Source organism: Triturus cristatus, chromosome 9 (assembly GCF_964204655.1).
Source record: "Triturus cristatus chromosome 9, aTriCri1.1, whole genome shotgun sequence".
NCBI classification, from domain to species: domain Eukaryota; kingdom Metazoa; phylum Chordata; class Amphibia; order Caudata; family Salamandridae; genus Triturus; species Triturus cristatus.
The window spans coordinates 148,491,172-148,516,699 of record NC_140592.1 but is presented as its reverse complement, the minus strand read 5'-3'; the positions used below and the strand labels follow the sequence as shown (position 1 = coordinate 148,516,699).

General features: G+C 53.6%; 1 protein-coding gene across 1 annotated transcript in view; it reads left to right on the top strand.

Annotated features, from left to right (window-relative positions):
* The first annotated feature begins 18,277 nt into the window (after positions 1 to 18,277).
* SUSD3 (sushi domain containing 3) overlaps positions 18,278 to 25,528 on the top strand; it is a 197,853-nt gene continuing 190,602 nt past the window's right edge. The window contains exon 1 of the mRNA XM_085624595.1: positions 18,278 to 18,815. Within this exon, the coding sequence (XP_085480721.1) occupies positions 18,731 to 18,815 (85 nt within the window). The 5' untranslated portion in view covers positions 18,278 to 18,730. The remainder of the gene's footprint in view (positions 18,816 to 25,528) is intronic.

Sequence of the window (25,528 nt, the reverse complement as noted above, 5' to 3'; positions counted from 1 at the left end):
TGCTTTAATAGATGGGTTTGGCTTAACCACTGATCAATATAGATTAAAGTTCAGAGACACCCAGAAAGCACAGGATCAAGATTGGGTAGACTTTGTGGATTGTGCTACCAAGGCATTCGAAGGTTGGTTAACTGGCAGTAAAGTAAATGATGACAAAGGATTGTACAATCTCATCATGAGGGAGCAGATTCTTAATAGTTGTCAGAACCAACTCTTACACCAGCACCTGGTGGACTCTGATCTGACCTCTCCCCAAGAATTGGGAAAGAAGGCAGACAAATGGGTCAGAACCAGGATCAGGCCCAAGAACCAAGGTGGTGACCAGAAGAAAGATTCCACTAAGCCCAAAGAGAAAGGTGGGGATAATAAAACAGAGGATTGTCCTCTGAAGGGCCCCAAAAACCCAGTGCTGGGGGTGGGTCCCAAAATCCTTCCTCTTCTAACCAGAAACCATATTGCCATGTGTGTAAGCAACCTGGTCACTGGAAAACTGACTCCAGTTGTCCAAAGAATGGCAATAAAGAAAATGTTCCTCCCATTGCCGCTCCAACACCTCTTGTTACTACTAGTAGTAATCCCCCAGGTGGTGGGAGTGCACCCAAAAATTTAGTTGGGCTTTCTTGGGGAACTCAGGTGGACTCTGGCCTAACCAGGTCCCCTACACAAGCAACTCTAGTCTGTGATGGTGGCATGGGGTTTGCCAACTTTACAATGAGTCCCAATATCCTGGGCAGGTACAGACAAGAGCCCATGATCAATGGTCAGACGGCTGTAGCCTACAAGGACACAGGGGCTAGTGTCACCATGGTGACCAAGAGACTAGTGCCCCTAGAACAGCTTTTACCTGAGTTTAGCTACCAGGTGACCAATATAGATGGAATTAGGACAGACCATCCCATGGCATTGGTAAATCTCAGCTGGGGAGGGGTCACTGGCCCGAAGAGAATGGCAGTGTCCTCAACCTTGCCTGTAGATTGTCTACTGGGGAATGATCTGAAAATCTCAGCCTGGGCTGAAGTAGACCACAAGGCCCATTTGAAAATGTTAGGCATCCCTGAGAGTGGATAAGACCTTGAAGGCCTCAACTCCACCCCAGGAGAAAGTAAAAGGAGTGAAGCCTGAAACTATGGATCGCTCCACCCAAACAGAGAGCATAGGGGGAGAGGAACAGTCCTCCCCCCACCAGACTAAAGGTGAGGGTCAAGTTTCTAAGGGAACTGATCCTGCCCCTTGTGAAGTAACTGCCCCAGAAGTGGACAGGCCTGGACTGACCACAGCTCTGATGGCAGGGGATCCTTCCAAGATGGCACCCAGTCTGGAGCAGGTATCCTGCCCCTCTCTACCCTGCCTCAGTCAGCCCAGGGCTGCAGAGGTCAGGGAGGTCAGTGGACCCTTGATGGGCCCCTGTCCAGAGGAACCCCCTCATCAGAAGATTAGGGACACCCAGCAGAGTAGTTCTAGCCAGGTGAATATTCCTCTACAAACTGAGGGATCCCCCTTACCCCTAGGTACAGGTACCCCCAGATGGACTCTGTTGGGCACAGGGAAACCTGGGGCATAGATGCCCCAAACATTCCAGTGCCCTCCACTATTCCAACCAGAGGGACCCAACCCCCAGCTGGAGGCAGCCAGAGGTTGACCCTTAGGGCCAGATACGACACAGTCATGGACAGAAAGGCTTCCAAGGTGACCAGTGTTCTGGGGAGGTTGAGACCACCCCAAATAGGGCCTCACTTCCAGACTCAGACACCTCATCAGCCTGATTATGTACCAAAAACCAATACAGGTAATTTCCCTAGACTTTGGAGAAACTCTAAAACCCCATGGGGTAGGATTTCCCGAGTGGACCATGAGACAGGGAGCAACCATGCTAGTGCAGGTTCTTCCTTATATGGCCACTCAGGAAATAAAGGCTTATCTGGACAAGGTTAGCCTTATCTCCAGGGGCGCTAGAGGGCGCCGAACCAAGATGGCCGCACAAGAGTGAGGCTCCCGCCAGACCGGGCACTTTCAAGATCCTTTCTGCCATCCTGACCAGGCTATCCTCTGCCTCACCTCCACGGCTGTATCCACAGTGACCGACGCTGCTCCCCGATACCCTCCACGTCTCTGGAGCCTGCCGGAGTGCGGAGATACTCGCTGGAGTTCCCGCGGCCGAGGGTGAGGGCTCATCTGCGGCCGGCGAGCTGCGGGAGGCACGATCCACGAAAGCCCGGGGCTCCGGGGCCTTCGCGACTCTGGACAGCTCCGATTGGTGGGGCTGCAAAAGACGCCGGAGGATCGGCGGCAATCCCTACCTGGGACAGTTGCTTCGCAGCAGGCGTGCGGCGACATCTCCGAGGCTGGGCCGAACCGGGGTGCCCTTCGCCCGCTTGGCCTCCGCTGGCTGAGGCCTACACCCGAGGCTTACGCTCGCAGGCTGCCGCCGACCCCACTTTGGATATCCGAGCACTGGCTTGGGGGCTATCCTGCCCCTCCCCCACACGCATCTTCGTGAGGAGAGACACCTACCCGGGGCCTGGCTGCCGGATCGCGCCGAGGGGGGCTTCGGAGCGCGGCCCCGTCGGCGCGTGCTGTCCTGCATTGACCGGCTGCGCAGTCTGAGGGGCCGTGACGTCTGCTCCCCCCTCCTCGGCGACTGTGGCTGCGGGCGTGGGGGGTTTGCGGCTCCGAGGACGGAGGCTGCTTGGAACCCTTGACCCGCCATATACTACAGAGACCGCGTCCAAGCTTGACCGGCCATTCCTTGCTGCTGGCCTCCACTGGGCGGATTGTGGCCCACTATCTGCTATCCTGTGAGTGCGAGGCCCGGAGACTGCTGCCACCCCCCCCCCCCCCCCCGTTACCGGCCTCCCTGGTCGCCCGCTCGCTTGGGGGCTGCCCCTGAACTGGCCGCCTCCCTCACTTCAGCGATCCTCGAGGCGTGCCACCCCTGTCCACTCGCGGTGTTGCGGCCTGGCTTGGACAGAGCCCCCTGCCTCGCCTGGACTGCTGGCGGGGTGACCTGGGCGGGTTCGTCCGCCGTGCGCCATGGGGCGCAACGACGCGCGACAGTCCAAGCTACCATTTGATGCCAAGAAGGCCCCCGCGCCGGCGTCCGAGCCTGGCCCACCCTCCTGACGAAGACTGGAAATCTCTCCTGCTGGGATTAAAACAAAGCCTAACAACCATAGACTCTAAAATTGACACCATCACTACCAGGCTGGATGGCGTAGTGGCCAAACTGGAGCGGCACGATACCCGCATCAAAGAGACGGAGTACAGGATCTCCACACTGGAAGACGGCGCCGCCTCTTCAGGCCGACATGTTTCCCAAATGGATCGTCTCCTTAAGATCATTGCGGATAAGAATGAGGACCTAGAAGCGAGGTCCCGTCGCAACAACGTCCGCATCCTGGGCCTTGCGGAGACCACCAACACCGGGAAAATGGAGGTCTTCATCGAGAACCTGTTGGCCGACCTGTTCGGGCGGGAATCCTTCTCCCCTCACTTCATTGTGGAGAGAGCCCACAGGTCCCTTGCTGCCCGCCCCCCCCCTGGCGGCCAGCCCCGGCCCATAATTGCACGCTTCCTTAATTATCGTTTCCGGGATGTGGTGCTCAGACGTGCGCGGGAGATGGGAACAGTGCTCTACTGCAACACTACGCTGTCCTTCTTCCCCGATTTCACTGCATCGGTGCAGGAGGCCCGTCGGAAATTTGCTGGGGTAAAAAAGAAGCTGCAGGCCCGGGAGATTCCGTATGCAATGCTTTACCCTGCTAAACTGAAGATCTCACACCAGGGCAAACAATTGTTTTTTCAGCAGCCGCAGCAGGTGGAGGACTTCCTCAGGCGGCAGCGTGGAGATTCGGCTGGGGGGGCTGCTGGGCCGCGGCCCTCTCGGACACCGTCGCCCTCACCGATGGAGCAGCAGGACTGAACATATCGGGGATGCTGTTCCCCCCTCTAACTCGCACTGCTGTTGGGGCAGCACTTGCCCGACTGGATCAACGTCACTCCTGGTGAGGTACCTCTCTTTGCTTCATGACAATATCACTTGGCTTGGTCGTTGTTATATTTTGTGCCCGGTCGCCCACCTCCGTCCCACTTTGAGGGCCTAGTGTGACTCTGGGTCCCCGTGGGTGCAAGTAGGGAGGTGGTTGGCAGGTCTGGCGCCCCTAGAGTACGATCCCCCCAATGGGCGCACCCCAAAGTACCCCTTTCCTCATCAAGGCAGGGGTAGTTGCTGTATTTCTTCTGTTTGTTGGGTTGGGTTTGATAGGAGGGGGAGGGGATGGGTGGGTACTGTTTACCCGGCCAGTTGGGGTAGCCGGCGTGGGTGGTCGAATACTTCAATCCGCATCTGGATTAGCTGCCTCCTCAGTGCAAGATGCGGGGGGATGGGTGGGGGGGGTAGTTCAATGGGGTTTTGTTATGGAGTTCGTTACTAAGTGCTACGAGCAATTGCAAGCTGTGAGAACATGCCACTTATGCCTTTACACGGGGGAATGGGGGACTTAACTGATAAGCGCCCTGCGCAGAACTTTCAGTTGCTTTCATGGAATGTGCGCGGGTTAAACAACCCAAGGAAGAAGAGGCAAGTCCTTAGCTACCTGACTCGGCAGGGAGTGTCCGTTGCCATGCTCCAGGAAACGCACCTACAACCGGGGATGACCCCCCCATTTGCGTCACGGTGGGCTACGAACAGGGTGTTCTCGTCATACTCGAGTTACGCGAGAGGGGTGACCATACTAGTGAGACGGGGGATGGGGTTTACATTGGCGGGTACTGAGGTGGACTCTGGGGGTCGGTACTGCATGGCTTGGGGTACACTACACTCGCATACGATATTGTTTGCCTGTTACTACGGCCCCAACACGGATGACCCTTCTGCACTCCTCACTATGTGGGGTAAGATTCAGTCCCTAGGTATTTCCCACATTATATTGGGGGGCGACTTCAACACTGCACTCAGGCCTGGGATGGACAGGTCACACCCGCAGGCGTCGCACTACACGCACACACAACGCGCGTTGTTGAACATAGTGGACGAGCACCGCTTAATTGATGCTTGGAGGCACTTTCACTCCACGCTCCGGCAGGGCACCCACCACTCCGCAGTACATTCCACCTGGGCGCGTATTGACTACGTATTCCTTTCATCTGGCCTCTCCCCTTGGTTGAGTGGAGCACTCCATCTTGCTCGCACATTCTCTGACCACTCTCCGGTCCTTCTGTCCCTGCGTATTCCCCTCACGGTCTCCCCATACCTGAGTTGGCGACTGAATCCTGCACACCTCACAGACTCGGTGTTTCAAGCGGAACTTGAGCAAGACATAAAGGACTTTTTTGAGCGAAATATAGATTCCGTTTCCAGCCTTACTACAGTCTGGGAGGCGTTCAAAGTTACCGTGAGAGGATGGTGCATAGCTAAGGGAGGTGGGGTCCTTAAGTTTCTACGCGGAGATTTAAGCAGGCTCGAGGCTGAACTCCGTCAGTTGGAGAACGAAATGGAGCGAAATGGGCGAGAGCCCGGCACAGCGGCGCAGATGCGAGAGAAGCTAAATGAGTACACGGAAGCCGCAGCCAAGGAGAGTAAGTTTCTGGGGAGACCCTATGTCTCCCGAGTGTACGGCGAGGGCGACAGACCTGGCAGGGCATTAGCCTCCGCGACTCGTTCCCCTAGGTATAGCAACTATGTTGCTGCCTTGCTGGATGAGCATGGTACCCCGCAGCGGGATCTTGCTGACCAACTCAAGGTCCTCACGGATCACTACACTAGGCTATACTCCTCCCACAGGACCGCTCCGATAGTGTTGCATGATTACCTTGATGACACCGCGCTTGCATGGCTGGGCCCCACACAGCAGCAGTTCCTCCATCATACACTGGAACTAGATGAGATAACGGACGCAATTATGTCCATGAAGTCGGGAAAGGCGCCAGGGTCGGACGGGTTACCGATCGACTTCTACAAAGCCTTCAAGCATGTGCTGGCCCCCATTCTACAGCAGGTGTACTACTCTTCATTAGAGGAGGGATCCCTGCCTGCCACGATGCGAGAGGCCCTCATAACGTCTTTGTTAAAACCTGGTAAGTCGCCGGAATATTGCGACTCCTACAGGCCCCTCTCGCTGTTAAATACAGACGTTAAAATATTAGCGAAGGTCCTGGCTACTCGCCTTAATCTCCTGATGGAGCGCCTCGTGCTCCCAGACCAAGCCGGGTTTGTTCCCAACCGTGCAACTTCTCATAATTTGCGCACTCTCCAGGCGGTGATACAGGATATTGACCCGAAGAGCGAGGCGGCCGCGGTCTTTCTCGACGCCACTAAGGCGTTCGATTCCCTTGAGTGGGATTACCTCCTGGCCTTGCTGGAACGGATGGGCATGCCCTTCAATTTCCTGGACTGGATCCGACTGTTGTACTGCCGGCCTCAAGCAATGGTGCTGCTTAATGGTGCCCGCTCCCCCCCTTCGCGATTCACAGGGGGACCCGACAGGGTTGTCCCCTCTCCCCGGTGCTGTTCGCACTTGCCATAGAGCCCTTAGCAGCCAAGCTTCGGCAGCATCATAATCACCGATCTCTTATCTACCCTGAGCGCCAACTGCTCATTGCACTATATGCCGACGACATGACTCTTTATGTGCATAAGCCGCGCGAAAACTTGAACCCTTTGCTGCGGGAAGTCACTAAATTCGGGGCCATCTCGGGGATTCAGATAAACTGGACGAAGTCTGCCTTGTTCCCCTTGAAGGACAACACTACACGGTTCCCTCTTGATTATCCCCTAGTGTGGGAGCAAGAGGAGATCAAATACCTGGGCATCCAGGTGACTAGAAATCGGGAAGCCCTGATTAGAGCCAACTACGGGACTGTTGTGGATAAAATCACGGACAAAGTTTCCCAATGGATCCGTCTCCCATTGTCAATGGCGGGACGGATCTCACTGATTAAAATGGTGGTCCTCCCCAAGCTGCTGTATCTCTTTACAAACATACCATACAGTCCTGGCGCTTATTTCTTCCGCGCCCTCAACTCCCAGCTATCTCGACTTATCTGGGGAGGCAAGCAGGCCCGACTCGGGCTGCGAACCCTTATGCTACCTTACCACCAAGGGGGGTTTGATGTCCCCAATTTCCAGCGATATTATGATTGCGCACAAGGTCACTTTGCCGCTTATTGGCTTCACCCCCTCCCCCTTTATGGCTCACTTGGCAGTCGAAGATGGGTATATGAGGCCGGAACAACCTTCCGGATACTTGTACACGTCAGCCCGAATAGAACATAGAGACCCCACCACGGTCGACTGCACTGTCAGTGCCTGGAAACGACTAGCGGACCACATGGAAGTGAAATTCCTATACTCCCCACGTATGGCCTTGGCCCACGATCCAAGGGTGAGTGTGGCCCGTGAGGAAATTGGCCGTAGAATGCTCGCAAAGCTTGCGGTGCACACCTGGGGAGATCTGTACCACCAGGGGAGTTTCCGTACGGCTACACACTTCTTCAGGGACACCACTCCTTCCGTTATGGATACCTTTCTCTACATTCGGCTCCGGCAAAATATCAAGGCAGTCACCCCCGACTTTCCGAGCGAGCCTGATACCATGGCGCCCCTACATGCCCTACTGCAGAAGGGGACTCCGACACATGTGGTCTCCATGTTATATACCCACGCGCAGGCTGCCCCGTCCCCCCCCACTCTCCGAGCGCGTAATGACTGGGATTGCGATCTGGGGGAACCACTGTCGGACGCCCAGTGGGAGGAGAGCTGCTCCCATACCAGCGCGGTGACGGGAAATGCCCGCCTCCGCCTGGTTCATTTTAAATTTCTGCATCGCCTCTACTTTACACCCGCTAAATTACACCGCTTCGGACTCCGGGACAATGATTGCTGCCTGCGCTGCAGAAGGCCAGGGGCGGACTTCATGCATCTGGCGTGGTCCTGCCAGGCCGTTGCCGCCTATTGGGGGGAGGTGTTTACAGCTCTCACTGAAATGATTGGGGTAAGCATTGCTCCTTGTCCTAAGATTGCCCTGCTGGGCCTCTCCAACCACGCGGTCAAGGCGCACCGGAAATTCTTCGCGATGGGCCTTCTGTTGGCAAAGCGCCATGTCGCTTGCAGGTGGGGGCGAGGACGAGCGCCTAAATTCAAAACCTGGCTGGATACGATGACAACTTGGCAGGAACAACTGCACAACTATTCGGACCTTCTACCTCACAAATCGCGCCCCAAGGACCTTTGGGGTCCCCTCACTGCGTATCTTCTAAAAATACAGTTCCCAGACGAGCCCACGACAGGCGCGAGTGGGGATGAGCCAGTGGAGGGTCGGTCTACCTCGCCGGCTCCAGCACCTAATCCACTACCAGCTGACACCGATTTGGCCCCCTCCCCTCCCGCACTCCTTTAGTTCCCCATACATGCTTCGCCGGCGCTCTCGCTACACTCGGCTGGGCTTCATGCGTCCCGTGGAATCACCTAACACTCACGGGATAAGCGGGCGAAGGAAGCCGCGAGCTTATTGTGTCCCCCCCCCCACCCCCCCACCCCACTACGGCATAGCATGCACGACACTACAGGAAGCAGCATCATGTCATGCTCTCTAATAGGGCCATTGCCATGCCCTCCCAGCTAACTAGACAGTGCCTTGGGGCGCGGGACGTCGGCACCCTGGTTGATGCCTGCGCGCCATTGCATGATACGCGATCCGTAAAGCCAAGCGACACATTGCCATGGATGCCTTGGGCTGGATGTGCTGGATCTCTGCTGGAAGGGCACAGTTTATGTAGCACTTGTTTGGTTCCGTTATTAAAGTTGAATGAAACCTCATGTTCCTCATACTGGATCACTTCATGCAGCTCTGATTGTCCACTACTACATGCCTACACAGTTCTAGTTCCTATGCTACGCGGCCGGCCCGTTTGGGTTGTAGGCGACATGCTGTGTAAACCAGAGATTGCTTTCCGAAACGTGTTCATCGATGCCCCCACTGCATGTTGTCGCTGCCGGCCTGATCATTCAGGATGTAGGCGTACAGCTGTGTACTGTTTTTTCATGCTCAATAAAGGTTTTATAAAAAAAAAATAAAAAAAAAAAAAGGTTAGCCTTATCTCCTTTCGTTTGGGGGGGGGGGTATGTAGGAAGGTGGAATCTGACTAATGGTTGCCCCCAACTTTTTGCCTGGTATTTGAGTGGTTTTTGACTAGTCTGGCTGGGATCCTGCTATCCAGGACCCCAGCCTATCTGCTTTCTCCTTAAAACTGATGTGAGTACCCTAGGTACCAACCAATTGGATACTGAGGATGCCCTGACAGTCCCTTGTAGATGGTACCCTAGGTACCCAGGGCATGGGTCCCTCAGTAGGCCTACCAGGGCTGCAGCACTTATTGTGCCACCCTGGGACAGCCATACAAACTGACACCACCAGACCACTACTGTAGTCTGGGTAAGGTGGTGCTAGCTCCCCTTACAGGGATATAGGTACCCTATATCCCACCCCATTACAACACATTTACTCGCATAGGTCACCCCTATAGCAGGCCTTGCTAATCCTACGAGGCAGGGTGCTGAGGTATGTGTGAGGGGAGACCCCTACCTGAGTAGGCCTTTCTGCAACCTTTGTAATATCATTGCTGGGTTGTTTGTAGTGTAGCCATACCATATACTCTTAACCGCATTATAAGTCTATCGCGATAGCGTGATAACTTGAGAATGGCTACACAGACCCATATCGTGTTTGGTGTCAAACATGTAGGAATCCTATCCCCAGTCCAGCCATGGGCATGAGGGCACGATTCCCCCCTGCTAGAGGGGCGATATGGGAAAAGCGGCAGAATTTAGACACCAATTTAAAAGTGCACACGTAGTACAAAAGGGCTACTACCCGCCACCCACACAACTCTGGCTGGCTGTTGCTGGGGAAAATCCCAGCCTCGCCAGCTGGACAATAGGGCTCCTGTGGCAGGGAGGTGCTAGCACCTCCCCAGACAGGATATGTGTATTGGAAGTGGGTGGGTGCACCATATGTTGCCTTTCAGAGTTGGACGTAGGCTGCTACAACACCTACATTCTGCATACACCGCCTGGAACCGGTTCAGGGGCATCCTGCCCATCGCCCAGGCGGGAAACACACAAAGGGGAGTGGGTGTAGCCGATCTTTCCCGCCTCAACTCTCATTGGTAGGCTCTGATCTGGACCCTCCCCTAATCTTGGGGATAAAGGTGAATACTGTGTCCCCAGAGTCTCGGATTAATCTTGGACTTCACAGACTTGACCTTCGATGAGCTGCTGCCCAGCTGACTGAAGAAATCTCCCTTGGGGTAAAGAAGTTAGCCCCCTGCTTGGCAGGCACCTGAAACACTGCAAGTGACCTGGTTGGAACTTCGCTGCTCCTATGGACTTTGTCGACTCCCAGCACCCTTGAGGTGGGTTTCCTAAGCATCCCAGAGGCCAGTGAGTGCGCACAGCAAGTCTGAGCACCGTGGACCACGTGGGTGCTGAGATTCCCCATACCCCAGGACACCAGCCACCTCTTGCATAGCACACGACCCTGACTAGTGGGGAAGTTGTGCTTTGGCCCATTATTGAGCCAACCACCCAGCAGCAATTGTGCCAAAGATCAGCGCCCTAGCACCCTCCGGTGGCCCATGGGCTCCCTTTTACGCACTCCATTTTGCTGCCTTTCGTGGTCCCTTGTCTCTCGACTTGTGGGCCCTAGCGGAGGACAATCTCAACTTCCAAGAGTTCCCCTGGTTGCCCCAGGCCTGTTCTATAGTCTCTCCAAAGGAGACCTCTCACAGACCTCATGGGTCTGCACCAGTAGCTGATTTGTTCATCTTGCGTGGGTTGCGGTTGCCAAGGCTTAGTGGATCCAATCCGGACACTAACACCGCAGCAACCCTCACCCAACGTGAGACAGTTGCCCTCCAGAAGCTGGCCTTCCTTGAAGCCTCCCGGAGCCCGTGGCTGCAGATCCAAGCTACACCTCTTTCCACTTGAAGCACCCGACATTGAAGGGCTCTTTCCTTTGTGCTCCCTGGTCACTGTGCCGTGACCCAGACTCTGTCCCCTCTGCTTTCAGGTTCTTCTCTACAAGATCTACATCTTCAATCTTCACGGCATCATCGACGCTTTTGGCTAGCAGCAGTTTTGTACATTTTCCCATTGAAAATCAGCCCGCGACCCGACATCGAAAACGACCTATGCACCGGCTTCCCTGGGGCAGGTAACAGTGGTACCTCGGTACTCCCGTGGTAGTGGGCTCCTCAAAAGCTTAACTCTACGTTTTTAACTTTGAACTCCTGCTAGAAGTGTCTTTAATCTGTTTAAATCAAACCGCAACATTCTCCATAGGCTTTAATAGAGATCCCGATAGCAGCTATTTCCACTGCACGCGCCTCCCGTGGGTCCCCTTCCTCATACTTACTACAGAACGGTTCAATACCGGAGGGTCCAAGGGAACATTTTTAAGACCACACAGGGTTAGATCCCCAGTTAAAGTATTGTAAACACTAAGAACCCTGAGGTCTGAAATTACCAGAAAGGAAAAAAGAAGAGTGAAAAGGTGGTGTGTGAGTGAGAAACAAAAGCCCAATTCACGTAGTGAGAGGGCAATCACTTTTAAGGACGTAATCCCTCACTCACCCTGGGTGACATGCTTCATCATATGGGATTCTCCTCCCAGAGAAAAATCCTAGTTTCTCTGGGGGCTACAACCCCCTCTATGAGAGGGAGGAGCTCAGGGATGTTTTAATTGTGCACTAAAGGATAGACTAAATCCACATATGAAGAGCTAAGTGTGAGTGAGGGGTGCAGTGCTAGTAAAATGATAGTGCAGTGAGGGTATATAAAACTAGTCACGGGACGGCAAGGAGGATTCTCTTGACACAACCGTACCGAAGCTAGATTAAAAATGTGAACACCACTAGACAAATGTAGGCAATGGTGCTATACAATAAACAAAGGTCACCTTTGTTTATTGTATAGCACCATTGCCTACAAGAGAATCCTAGGATTTTTCTCTGGGAGGAGAATCCCATATGATGAAGCATGTCACCCAGGGTGAGTGAGGGATTACGTCCTTAAAAGGGATTGCCCTCTCACTACGTGAATTGGGCTTTTGTTTCTCACTCACACACCACCTTTTCACTCTTCTTTTTTCCTTTCCCCTTCCTCATAACCTGGGGTGGATTCTTAAGGGGCCAGCGATCCTAAATGCCCTAGGAATTGTCTGTAGAATTGTCGTGGTTCTTATACCACTTTTTTAATATATGGTTTGGTCCCCCCCTGGGGCCCTATGATTCCAGTGCTATTTATTGTATCTATCAATGCTTGTTTGAATTGTAACTTTGCCTCAGCCTCATAAAGAGACTTGTGGGATTCTGTCTAGAATAAATACATATATTTTATATATATACCTGTGTGGACTACTCTTTCATTTGGTCATTCAAGAGGTTATCTATGTTGAAACAATAAGCTTAACACTCCTTCAAGACTTAGCCTGAAGGCTGCTCTCCACAGCTACCACTAGGATAGCTTTCTTTAAAGGTTGTCTTAAACCTATCATCAATAAGAGTCGAATTGGACTGGTGCAAGGTGTCCCCTATAACTAGGAGACAGCATATGCCAGGCCAACTTCTCACAGATCATTATTATGACTTTGTTTTATTTGACTTTAATTTGCTTCTTGAAAGAATGTGTATAAGCTGTAATTGATTCTGACTCACAAAATTATTGATTTAGATTAAGTTCTTAAAACTTTTTTGAGTTTGTGGTTATTTCAAATTTAAGTTAAATGTCATTTTCTACCTTAAACTATCTTAGAAACCAGATTCATCGAGAAAGAATTATTAAGGAGATCAAATCTTTAAGACTTGGTAAAGGTGAAATTAAATTACAGGTAGACTCAAAAATTGATATCAACGGGGTTTGCTAGCTCATTTGCGTGAATGATTTGGGCCCAGGTGAATATTTAGGTATGTGTGTGTTTAAACCGAGCTGGTGACCCGTGCTCTATCAGTTCTTTCCCTATAAATTTAACTAAAATTGGTCACCCCTAATTTGCTTATTTGACTTTCCAGTAAAGTCATAATAAATGTGCACAGTAAAAAGACTAGTAGCATGGAAGTTAAATTCTGTATATGAGTTGTATATGAACACCACCCACATGAATGGTTAAAAATATATGACACTTTTGTGTCCTGGCTGCCTACAATTTAAATACTACAGTAACGCATGTTAGAGGAAAGTGCTCTGCCATGTGGAAAAACCTACTTTTATAGATTAGATAATCACCCCATAAGTGTCCCCAGTGAGTCTTACAGTGTTGCTTGGCTACTTAACATGTAATAGAGGGACCTTGGAAATATTAAAGAAAAATATGCCCCTCCAGTGAACAGCCAACAAATGCTGTTTGTTGGTGTGTAGGGAAAGTTGCAATTTTCATTAGAGCATCTGATAGTAAATAAATGTCTGTTTTTACAATTTTGCCTAAAACATAGTGGAACCTCCATAAAAAATTGCTTTTCTAATGTATTACAAATCTGATTCAGTTGTAAAAGTTGATCTTTGGTATCTGTGGTGGGAAGGTAGATTTTAAACATCATACTTTTTGCAGCCTTAACTTCCAGAAGAGTTCAAGTACTTCTGCTGACTTTCCTGTGCTCCACTGCCAGGAATCACATTCCACTCATTGACTGAATCTGGGTATCTTAGTGGCTGGAAGTAGGGATTGGTTGCCAGTCACTCTGCTGGCAGCTTAGCTTGCTGGGCAAGTGCACTAGATTTATTGAATGAATTGTTTTTTTGGGTCATTGAATGTGTAGTTTAATGGTACAACACAACTGAAAAATACTGAGTATAATTGGGAGGATTATATTTATTTATTTATTTATTTATGGATTTGTAAAGCGCCTGGTGACCCGAAGGCATCCCCGCGCTGTGAGAGCTAAGTTAGTCAGGAGGGGGAGAGAGAACTTACTTTGGGAAGAGCAAAGTTTTAAGTTGTTTGCGGAAACGCAGGTGGCAGGGTTCCAGACGCAGACTGCGGGGGAGCGAGTTCCAGCGAGTTCCAGCGAGTGGACGCCTTGACGGAGAAACGACGGCCTCCAGCACGCACCCTACTAAACCTGGGGACAGTCACCAGACCCTCACTGTCTGAGCGCAGAGATCTCGGAGCTTTATAAGGGGATATCATGTCTCCCAGGATCAAAGGACCTTGTCCGTTGAGAAGCTTGTGTGCAATGCACATTGCCTTAAATTCGATCCTTTCTCGGACTGGTAGCCAATGCAGAGCCTTGAGCGCAGGTCTGGCGGGGGTTCTGGAGGGGAGACCCATCAGCATCCGGGCCGCCGCGTTTTGGGTTCGTTGAAGCTTGCCCAGAGTGGCTTCAGGGGCTCCTAAATAGACAGCATTACTGAAGTCCAATCGTGCCAGGACCAGTCCTTGAACCAGGAGTTTCCTGGATTGAGGGGGAAGCAGAGGAAGGATCTTGCGGACTGACCTCATAAGTCCAAAGCAGGTTCCCGCTGTTTTAGTCGCCTGGGTCTTCATGGAGAGGCCCGCTTCGAGCCAGACCCCAAGACTCTTAATTTCTTTTTTTTGGGCCGGAACCTCACCCAGGATGTCGGGCCAGACAGATGGTGGAATTGCTGACCACTTCTTCCCCATCAGCATAACTTCCGTTTTGGACCCGTTAAGTTTCAGTGGGGACTCGCACATCCAGAGATGAATTTTCTGGAGGCAGTGCAGAAGGTTATCTGGGCATTGCTCAAGATGAGAGAGCGAGACGACCAATTGCGTGTCGTCCGCATAGCTCATAATCTTAATGCCGAAGGGGGTGACTACGTCCTCCAAAGGGGCCATATATGCATTAAAGAGGGTGGGGCTAAGTGAGGAACCCTGGGGAACCCCACTTGTCAGAGGAAGGGAGACAGAGCGGGAGTTGCCATCCCAGACCTGGAACGAGCGATCCAAGAGGAAAGACTCTATCCAGGCCAGGGCGGTGCCCCCAAGTCCTGCCCTGGCCAGCCGGTGGAGCAAGACACGGTGGTTCACCGTGTCAAAGGCTGCACTAAGGTCCAGGAGGATCACTGCCACTGATCCCCCCGAGTCCAAAATGCACCTTGCCTCCTCGATGACAGCGAGGAGAGCAGTATCCGTGCCTTGGCCAGGGCGAAACCCCGTTTGGGAACGTCGAAGCAGATTGTTAGATTCCAGAAACTGGGACAACTGGGCGTTAACTAGTTTTTCAGCGATTTTGCTGATGCCCGGAAGGAGTGAGATTGGCCTGTAGTTGGCCAAATCGGCGGGGTCCAATTGTGGTTTTTTGAGAAGGGCTTTGACTACCACATTATGATTCTAAATTAAATTAACTTTTTGTCAGCTATAGAGATGTATCTCGACAGTGATGTCCATGGCCCGAATTGAGAGTAGGGCGATAGCAGGACATATGGGAAAAAAAGGGAGCTGTTCCGTCCCCCCTTCTTGGCAATCCCCCCACATTTATAGAAGAGGGGAAGGCATTATTTCTGCTGGTAATGCTGCTACCTGCTCTGCCACAGAGAGGCCTCTTGCATCCATGACACTAGCAGAAACTGTTTCGTGCTGGTGGCCCAGTTCGATGTGGCTGGCCTATCTCCATTTCTGGCAGCATCAGTTCGGTGCAAGAGTACCATGCATACCTCCGGCACATAAAATTGTAAAAACGTCCTTGACATGCAGGGAGAAAAATGTCCACATGTGAGGCAACCTTTAATATAGGTACTGTAAATGTGCCTCCTCCGAGGGGGTACATTTTGAGCAACGATATGAGCCAGCAGTTCCACTTTGCCGCCTTGGCATGGTGGTCCTGTCACCACTGACATTTTTTCACAAACCTGCTCCCGCCAGCAGGCGGGATCTGCTTTGAGAGAAAGGCTGGGCTCATAGGTGGCGGCTGGTGTTGTGTATGTGATGCAACTGCCACGCTTAACTGCAAACCGTTAAAGTAGGCCTTTTGCAGTGAAGCTGCGTGTATCTGCACTGAAAACTCCTCACTGAATTGAAAGGTTAGATCCAGTGGCGTAACAAAGACCCCTACAGCCCCTGCAGTGATGGGGGGGTCCCTGAGCTTCAGGAGGTCCCTTCAGCACAGTACCCTGACCTGAGAGCTCCTGAGCGAGTACGGGAGGGGGGGCCTCCATGTACTTTGCAGGGGGGTCCCCTTAAGTTTTGTTACTCAAGTCCAGTGGTTAAATCGGTTGAGGGAGCTTGGTGACGACACTATCCTGGGATGTGGGGAGCTTTTTTGACCTGTTCTTTTTCCTAAGGAGTGTGACTCACCTGTGAAATACAGAGGTCCTGATCCTGAATGTTGAGTTAATACCGAGTTTGACACAAGATTCCATTTGAATCTGTCTCCTTATTAATCTGGATGCAAATTTCCCATTTTGAGGGTATTTTGCCAGGGTGGGTTTGGCCTGGTCGGGCCTGGGCAGATAGTGCACTTGCAGCATTCGTGCACTTCAGAACGGGGATAACATGCACTATTAGTGAATGTCTTACTCCATCAGGCTCAAATTGAATATAGCTTAAATATAGAATGGCAAGCAATTGGACCCAAATTTACAAGAGTTTGCATCGGATTTGTGTCACTTTTTAATGCAACACGATGCAATGTTTTAAACTGAGATTTACAAACCAACTCATATAACGTTTTGCGTTGATTTGTAACCCAAACATAATGTTAATCAGTGCAATGCCCTGCAGTGCATGACTTTTAATCAAGGGGGCGTTACATAGGTGATGTTTGGCCGTTTCCATGCATCCACCCTTGAGTTCCGAATCAAATCCCCATCTACACAGGACTGTAAACAGGGATTTGCACCAAAATCCTGCACCTCCCTGAGGCAGGTGTAACAAGAAGAAATGTTTTCAATTCTCCTCATTTTTTCCTCTTTGAATGTGTGCTGCATTCTGACGATAGTAGATAAGAAGGTATGGCACAGTTCTTCTCTCTTCTGTTGACGCAACACAGGACAGCACCTGAGTTGCATGAACTCAATGTGCAAATGCCCCCTGGTGTTTAGCTAGGGCGCATTTTGCACTCTGTAACCCAAATAATTTGTAGTCTGCTTGTCACTAGTAAACAGGTACAGAATTTGCACCTTGGAGGCTAAATGCAAAGCACAACAGAAAAGCAAGCATTGGCAACGCCAGTAGGTCTGGCTTGTGAATGCACTGTGAAGGAAGATCTAAAACTTCAAATCCATATACGTTAATGACTGCCCTACTCCCATCTGTGCCCCAGAAAAACACCATCAATGATCTAGTTATCTAAGACACTAATTGTATCACACTATCACGTGTGTGCCCCAGAAAGTTCAAGCTCAGGCAGCCTGATAAATAAACAAAATGATCACAGCTGTGTGGAGGGCTCTTTTTTGTGAAACTACATAGTTTTTGCCCAGTCAAAACATGTACTCTTGCTTCCCAACATTTAGGCAAAGCCAGAGCCCCCCTTCTGGTGTGTCTCACATTATTGTCTGGTGACAACTGCGGTGTCAAGCCAGACCATGACTTGTGGTCTCGTTTTTCAACACAGAAGCATCTGAGAATCTTCTAGAGAGCGCGAGCATGCATATGTGTCTCTGCTCTTCAGAGATGAGTATTTCCCGTGGAAGTGCTTGTTTGGTTACACTAGGGATCAGCTCCACGTTGCAGCTCCGGTCAGAAGACGTCCCCATAGCATACGTTTTCGGAGCAGCAACATTTAATGTATGCATGTATTTGTTTCTATAAAGTGTTTTGTAACTCTCCAATGCCACCTTAGAGCACACATTGAAAGGTAGTTGTTATTATCAGCCTCGCTATTGTTGCCCCTGAAGTAAAGTCAGCATAACACTGCAATGAATATGCCATACTCAGACAATTTCAATGAGTCAGATATGCCACAGTGCTTTGAATGCGTCTGTGGGAGACGTAGGCGCTAGGTAAAACATAATAATGTGCATTTTCTCCGTTCCTGTTATGGATATTTCTGAATATTAAAAAATGAATATTACAGGCTTATGTTTTTGTGTTTATGGAGGCTTAATAAAGCAGAATTTGCCGTTTCTGGGGAAGTACCAATCTTCCAGCAGCTGTTGAGTGGTGCAGCGAGGGCACCGAACAGCAGCAGGTGAGGCGCTTGAATGAGCTCCTCGGAAAAAGAATGCAGAAGTGAGAGAACAGTTATGGTTGCAACTTTCCGACACTTGTGAGAGAAACTGGGTGGGGGAAGGGCGGGCTTTTTCTAGCCAAACCCCCGAGAGGTGGGGGGGGATGGGTTGAGCTGGGAGAGTAAAGCTGCGAAAGACAGTCCTGCCTGACAGGCGGCAGGAGCAGCTTTGCAGCTCTGTACTCACCCCTCACGCCCACCTGCACCTCGCACCAGACATCACGCCGGCACCTCACCCCCAACCCGCGCACTGCCGGCCGCGGCTGACAGCAGACATCTCACTCCCCGGGAACTTGTGACCGCTTCACGCCCGAGCCATGCGATAGGCGGGCTTGCCCCGGGGACGCACGCCCCTGCTGGGGGGAGAGAGGGCTGAGGATGGCTCGGTAGAGTGCCCCGGATGGCTGTGGGTCCTGCCAGGCAGGCGGCGTGAAGTAGTGCCCGGCGCGGACAGCCGGCCTCGGGGTCCCCGCCTCACCTGCTCGGGCGGCTGCTCTCTCCAGTCTCTGCTGTACCGGGCATCTTACCGGCACAGAGAACACGGGCAACTATGCAAACGGCCACGGCATCGGTAGCCGACATTTCAAGGACAGTCCTGGTGGCGGACACTGGGGGTGATGTCCACAGCCGTGCAGGTAAGGACGGCGCAGATCTTTCGTGTACTGCTGGCTGGCTGCTTTTCATTCAGAGGCGCTTCGCGAGCCAGCTGCCCTAAACACAGGCATTCGAGATTTGTTATTTTATTCTTTATATATATATTTTTGTTATTGTGGGGCTTGTCTGATGGTCGGGTGGAGGGGGAGATAGGAGGAAGGAAGGAAATGTGCTCTCATGTGTCTGTGCTTGTTTTAAATCGTATCTCGATTGGTTGGCATTCCACAGAGGTCATTAAATATGTCTAAGTATAATGCAACATACAGCCAGTGCACAGAGCGTCAGTAATCATAGTATTTGTGAATACAGTTTTTAAAATATATTTTTTAGTTAGAACATGGAACATGCGCCCATTATAAGCAAATGAAAAGGGTCAAATTATCTATCTATCTATCTATCTATCTATCTATCTATCTATCTGTCTGTCTGTCTGTCTGTCTGTCTGTCTGTCTGTCTGTCTGTCTGTCTGTCTGTCATTTCGTTTCTTAACATCTTCCCAATCACAGGATATATGTCATCCAGAAACGAGAGACCAGAAGCATGTTTCACAGCACTATTCGAGTACCAGCCTCCCCCTCCCAGCACCTCCCTTCCCCAAATTGGAGCTGATGCTGCGTTCTTTGAGGTGATGAGTAACCTTAAGTAGGAAAGCAAGTTCAGATATTACAAATGATCTACGTAAAAGTGTTGTTTCAGGTAAATGTGTCTTGAGATACCGAGATGTCCACATCGCGGTCGTTCTCAATGCTGAACTCGTGCTCACAGGAAGGAAGTGTAGACGGCGATGTTTGAGTAGAGAGGACACGCGCGCCTCGTATCTGCGCGCGCCTCGTAGTGTAAGAAACCGGCGTGGACGACTGCACCAGGCCTCGTGCATGTTCTGTAGCGCTCAGCAAATTAAATACCACGTTAGGGTGGGAAGGCGCAGAGGTTCCAGGAAAAAAGTCTCGTAGGTGTAGTGTTCTTTGGGGACACGTGGGGATATGGGAGGCCTAGGGGCAGGTAGCGAAATAAGGACACGCCAGCCGGGGTTGCTGTGTGGGCCGAAGACCACGAGCGGTCTCGCGCCCCTTTATTTATACCGTCGGGCGTGCCCGCCCTCCGGGTGCGTGGATGCGTGAACGTCGTGTTGGAACGGGCCGGGTGGCTCCGTTACCACATCCCTCCAATCTTTCAGATACAGAGATCATTTCTCGCTGGACAGTCCAGTTCCTGCGCACACCACGCAAAGTCTCTCAGTCTCTTACTAGGGGCCGGGTTTGGCCGAAGTCCATACGGCCGACTCCGTGGAACATCTCCTCGGCCATTGGGCGCCTCGGCCGCGGCGGGGGCCCCGCCTTCTCTCTCGTTCGCCCCGGGCAGTGGGGGTGCATTCTGTGACGGGCTTGCCGGCAATCCTGGTGAGCCGCCCCCCTCCGGGGCCTCAAACTCTTCCTCCTCCTGGTCAGTCTCGGGGACGCCAGATGTTATTCGTTTGAACCAAGATGCATTTCGCGTTACCGTCCGCGTCCCTCTCCTGGCTGACACCATGGTGCCGCGCACTCCAGTCACTTCCCACACCTCCGGTTCGAATGGGGTACGATACTTCCAATTCGGGTACCGGTCTTTCAGGATGACCCTGTCTCCCACCTGGAGACTCCTCCCCCGGGCTCTCCTCTTCAGACTGGCTTTCTCGTTGGAGGTCCTCCTTCTTCCTTGCGCCTCCTCTTGGTCTAGCGGCGTGGGCAGCCACGCATGACTCGCCGGGATATTGTCCCTGGGGGCCTTCTTGAACAGAAGGTGCGCTGGCGCACACCTGGTTGTACAGTGGGGGGTCCGCCGGTAGGCACTTAGGAACTGCGAGAGGCACTGATCTGCGTCTTCTCCTTGCTCGACTCCAATTCTCAGCGCCCGGTTCATCGTGCGCATGAAACGCTCCACTTCCCCATTCGCCTGGGGCCACTGCGGGGTAATTTTCCTGTGTCTGACCCCTCGAGCCGCAAGGTATTCCTGGAACTCCCGCCCTTGGAACGGGGGCCCGTTGTCCGATCGGACTTCCTCTGGCAGGCCCATCATGGCAAATATGCGATCTAGCGCCGCTCGCACCTGGCTGAACGCCGTCGATGACACTACTTCCACCACCGGGAACTTGGAGTGTGAGTCCACCACCACTAAGGTGTGTCGCCCATCCGGGAACGAACCAAAGTCTATACTCAGTTTGGACCAGGGTTCCAGACAGGGTTCCTCCGTGATCACTGGGTGAGGCGTCGGTTCCCCCCCCGTGATGTTGCACGAGTGACAGCTGCGGATGGCTTCCTCAACCAGCGCGTCCATCCGCGGGAACCACACCTTGCTCCGCAGCCTTGCCTTGGTCTTGGAGATGCCTTGGTGCCCTTGATGTGCCAACCTGACCACCTCTCCTTGGAGACTCATCGGAATGACGAGAGTTGCTCCTCGCAGGACCACCCCGTGCGGCCCCTCGCTGAGCTCACTCCGCGCGTTCCACACCTGCTGTCGATACACTTTCTCCTCTTCGGTGAGGGCCTGCACTCCATCCAGGAAGTTCCGCCAGTGGTGGGTCGCCAGCGTGCGCTTCACCTTCACGAGGCAGTCGTCCAGTTCCGTGGCTTTGCCGATGTCTTCCAACGTGAGTGCCACCGGGCACGCGGCTTGCGACACTAGGCGGACGAACTCCTCCGTCTCCGCCTCCTCCGCCTGATCGGGGCGCGCCGGCTCCGGGTGGCGGGACAGGAAGTCCGCCGGGTTGCTGGCTCCTGGTCGGAACACGACCTCAAATCGGTACGCTTGTAACTGGACCGCCCATCTTTCGATCCTCGGGGGCCCTAGCCTCGCAGTGCCAGCGAAGAGCGGAACCAGGGGCTTGTGGTCGGTGACCACCCGAAAGTCGTGCCCATACAGGTAGAGATGGAAATGCTGGCAGGCCCACTTGATGGCCAGCGCCTCGCGCTCGATCTGCGCGTACCTCATCTCCGTAGCCGTCAGAGCCCTGCTGGCATACGCGGTCGGGACCCATTCCTTCGCCTCCGTCTCCTGCATCAGGACTGCGCCCAGCCCCACGGGGCTCGCGTCCACCACCACCTCTGTCCGCCGGTGGGGCCTGAAGTACGCCATCACCTTGTCATCGATCAGCGCGTCCTTGACCGCTTGGAACGCCATATCTTCCTTGGCCGTCCAGGTCCACGGATGCCCACTCTTCGTGAGAAGCCGGAGCGGCTCCGACAGGGACGCCAGATTGGGAATGAACCGCCCGCAGTAGGTTGCCATCCCCAGGAAGCTCCTGACCTCGGTGGCAGATGTGGGCCTCGGGGCAGCGCGGATCGCTGCCGCCTTCTTCGGATCCACTCTCAGGCCTTCCCTCGAGAAGATGTAGCCGAAGAATTCGACCGACTCCTGGTAGAAGGAGCACTTGGCCTCATGAAGGGTGAGTCCACTATCCGCCAGCCGCTGCAGCGTGTCGCGCAGATGTCGATGGTGTTCTTCCAGAGTTCGTGAGAACACTAGAATGTCGTCACTCAGGTTGATGACTCCCTGGAGACCTGAGAGAGTCTCCCGAATGGCGTTTTGGAAAACTTCGGCCGCTGACGAAATTCCGAAGCTCAGCCGCTTATACCTCCGCAGGCCAACGTGGGTGGAGAAGGTGGTAATGTTGCGGCTGTCGGGGTGGAGCTCAAGCTGGTGGTACCCCGCGTTGAGGTCCAATTTCGTGAACCACTGTGCGCCGTTGAGGTCGGCCACAATATCGTCCATGGTGGGCGTGAGGTGTCTTTCGCGCTTGACCGCCTTGTTCGGGAGGCGCATGTCCACACAGAGTCGGATGGCGCCTGGTTGCTTGGGTTTGGGCGCCACGACCAGGGGGGACACCCACGGGGTCGGACCCGATACCTTCTCAATCACCCCCAAGTCTTCCAATTTTTGCAACTCCTCTTCTACCTGTGGTCGCAGGAGGAATGGTATTCTCCGGTGACGCAGCGCCATGGGCCGGACCGTCGGGTCCACGTGTAGTCTGAACTGCTTTCCGCGTAGGCACCCTAGACCTTGAAACAGCATCGGAAAGTCCTTCAGTATCTCCCTTGCATGTAGCTCGTGCACCTGATTTGCGAAGCATACCAGCGCCAGATCTTCGGCGGTGTGGCAGCTCAGCAGGGTGCCCCTCTTGCCTTCCGCCACGTGGAATGTCGTGGCCAACTTCCGGCCTTCGCTGACGACTTCGACGTCGATCACCCCTCGCAGAGACAGTGGCCGGTCACTGTCGTACGTGAAAATTTGGGCTTTGGAGGGTCTCAGGGGTGGGCGTGGCGACAACCTCTCATACTGGCAGCTGTCCATGACGTTCACCGACGCCCCCGTGTCAATGAGAGCACTCACCGGGGACCCGGCCACCATGATGTCACACATGGGCGGCGGTCTTCTCCTCGTGCCTTCTCGGCCTACGAACGACACGAAGAAGACTTCCTCTTCTTCTCCCTCTTCATCGAACTCTGGCTTAGAGTTTTCACGCAGGGCGGCGGATTCCTCCGCGGTCAGCTGGTGTACACGCGCCGTTGCTCCCCGTGGGCCGGATGCACCACCGCGCCCCCTTCGGCCACCTCTGCAGACCTTCGCAAAGTGGTTCGCTCGGCCACACTTCAGGCATGTCTGTCCCATCGCGACGCACCGGCCGCCAGGTGGGTGACCCAGGCCGCAGTTGCCGCACGTGCTGCCCTGTGGAGCTCTCGCGGCTCCTCGCTGTTGACCCGGTCGCTTCTGCAGCGCGTCCACTCTCTCTTCCTTGACCACTGGCGGTTTCGGGGCAGTCGTCGGCCGATTGAGGGCCGCCTCCATCGCATCCGCCCGAGCATTAGACAGCTCGTGAGACCGGCCAAGTACCAGGATGTTTTCAAGGGTGATACCTGGCTCCCGCAGGATGAGACGTCGCAACGGGACCGACCTGCACCCCTGTATGAGTTGCGCCCGAATCTCTGCCCTCTGGTCAGGCAGCACACAGGACAGCGAGAGTTTCCGCAGGCGTGCATAGAAGACGTCAATGCTTTCGTTTTCTTCCTGTCGCGCCTGGCGAAGCTTGAACCATTCGAAATCCGGGTTCGTTTGGGGATCAAAATGGCGGTTCAGGGCCCTTAGGGCGCCCGCATAGTCGTCGTCGTTCCCCCGGTCCGGCAGAGTTTCGAAGAGGTCGTACAGCTCTTCACCCCCGTAGCACATGAGGAGCGATCGTTTGACCGTGTTGTCCGTCTCCCGCACTCCGACAAAATAGTGCTCCAGCCGTCCGATCCATGACCGCCACCGCACCGCCGCCGTGGCGGGGTCCGACAATCCGCTGAATGGCGGCAGCGGGGCTACCGCGCTGTGTCCAGGCGCGGCGGCCGCGGGCTGCGCGGCGGCTGCCGGCGGAGGCTGCTGCGCAGTGCCACTTCCGCTGGGGGCCGGGGTCGTCATGTTCGTCGTCCTTCACTGCTCGCGCCCCCAGACCGTCGCTGCGTGGCAGGTGTCCAGGCGAGACCTCTGCCGCTGCTGGAGCTGTGCGTGGGCGAGACCTGCGCTGCTCGGGATGCTGCGCGTAGGCGAGACCTGCCGGGTATTTTTTTTTCTTGTGCAGTGCTTTATTGGTCTCTCTCCCCCTTGGATGCTGCGCGTAGGCGAGACCTGCCGGTTCCCTTTTTTTTTTTTTCCTCTCTTCTGAGCTGGGCTTCGGTTGTATTACTCCCCTCAGGCACCGCCGAGGACGCCTCTGCTACACACTGCCTTCGGGGCCTTCCCCGGCAGACCCAGAGCCAGCCACGAGCTCACCTGCAGAGCGCCAGCTGCCCTTCAGCGCGAGGACGCGCGCGGCGAGGTCCTCCTCGTTCCGCCTCTGCGGAGAGCGCCGAGCACCCCCCCAGGCAAGTTGTTGGTGCTGGAGAGGCGAGGCGCGGGTAGGCTCCGCCCTCGTCGCCAATGTAGTGTTCTTTGGGGACACGTGGGGATATGGGAGGCCTAGGGGCAGGTAGCGAAATAAGGACACGCCAGCCGGGGTTGCTGTGTGGGCCGAAGACCACGAGCGGTCTCGCGCCCCTTTATTTATACCGTCGGGCGTGCCCGCCCTCCGGGTGCGTGGATGCGTGAACGTCGTGTTGGAACGGGCCGGGTGGCTCCGTTACCACAGTAGGGAAGGAAAGGAAGGGGCAGAGAAGCACTACCAGGCGAAGCTAGTCTATCGAAGCCAAGCGCGGTGCATACGCAATAAATGTGATTTATATACAATTCTGAAGCCAGTCAGCATCGAAACTGTTGCTGGGGCCGCCGATGTGTCCAAGGGAGGAAACCGCTCGGCTTTTGTCCACCCCCTTCTATTTTAACAACCTGTACAGCGCTGCCAGAGTAAACCCTCGGGCGCCAAGGAGCTACATTGCCATTGTGGTTTCCATAAGAACTGTGAGTGGCCACACTGCTTTCCATTGCTTTTGATTTTATATATGCATTTTTTACACAGTACCATCATGCAAAGGTTTATAATAGCTGTGCCTGGCATCCTCCGTGAACAGTTCACTGAAAAGCAGAAGAGGGGTCTCGAGGGTGGGAAGCATCCATTATAACGTTCATTGGTAAATGTATAGACCCTGGAGTTTTCTACTCACCTGTAGTGTCGCCTGTAGACGTTTTGGGGGATTAGACCAAATATCACGGAACAGCGAAAGTTGCAGAAATGTATAGTTTGCGG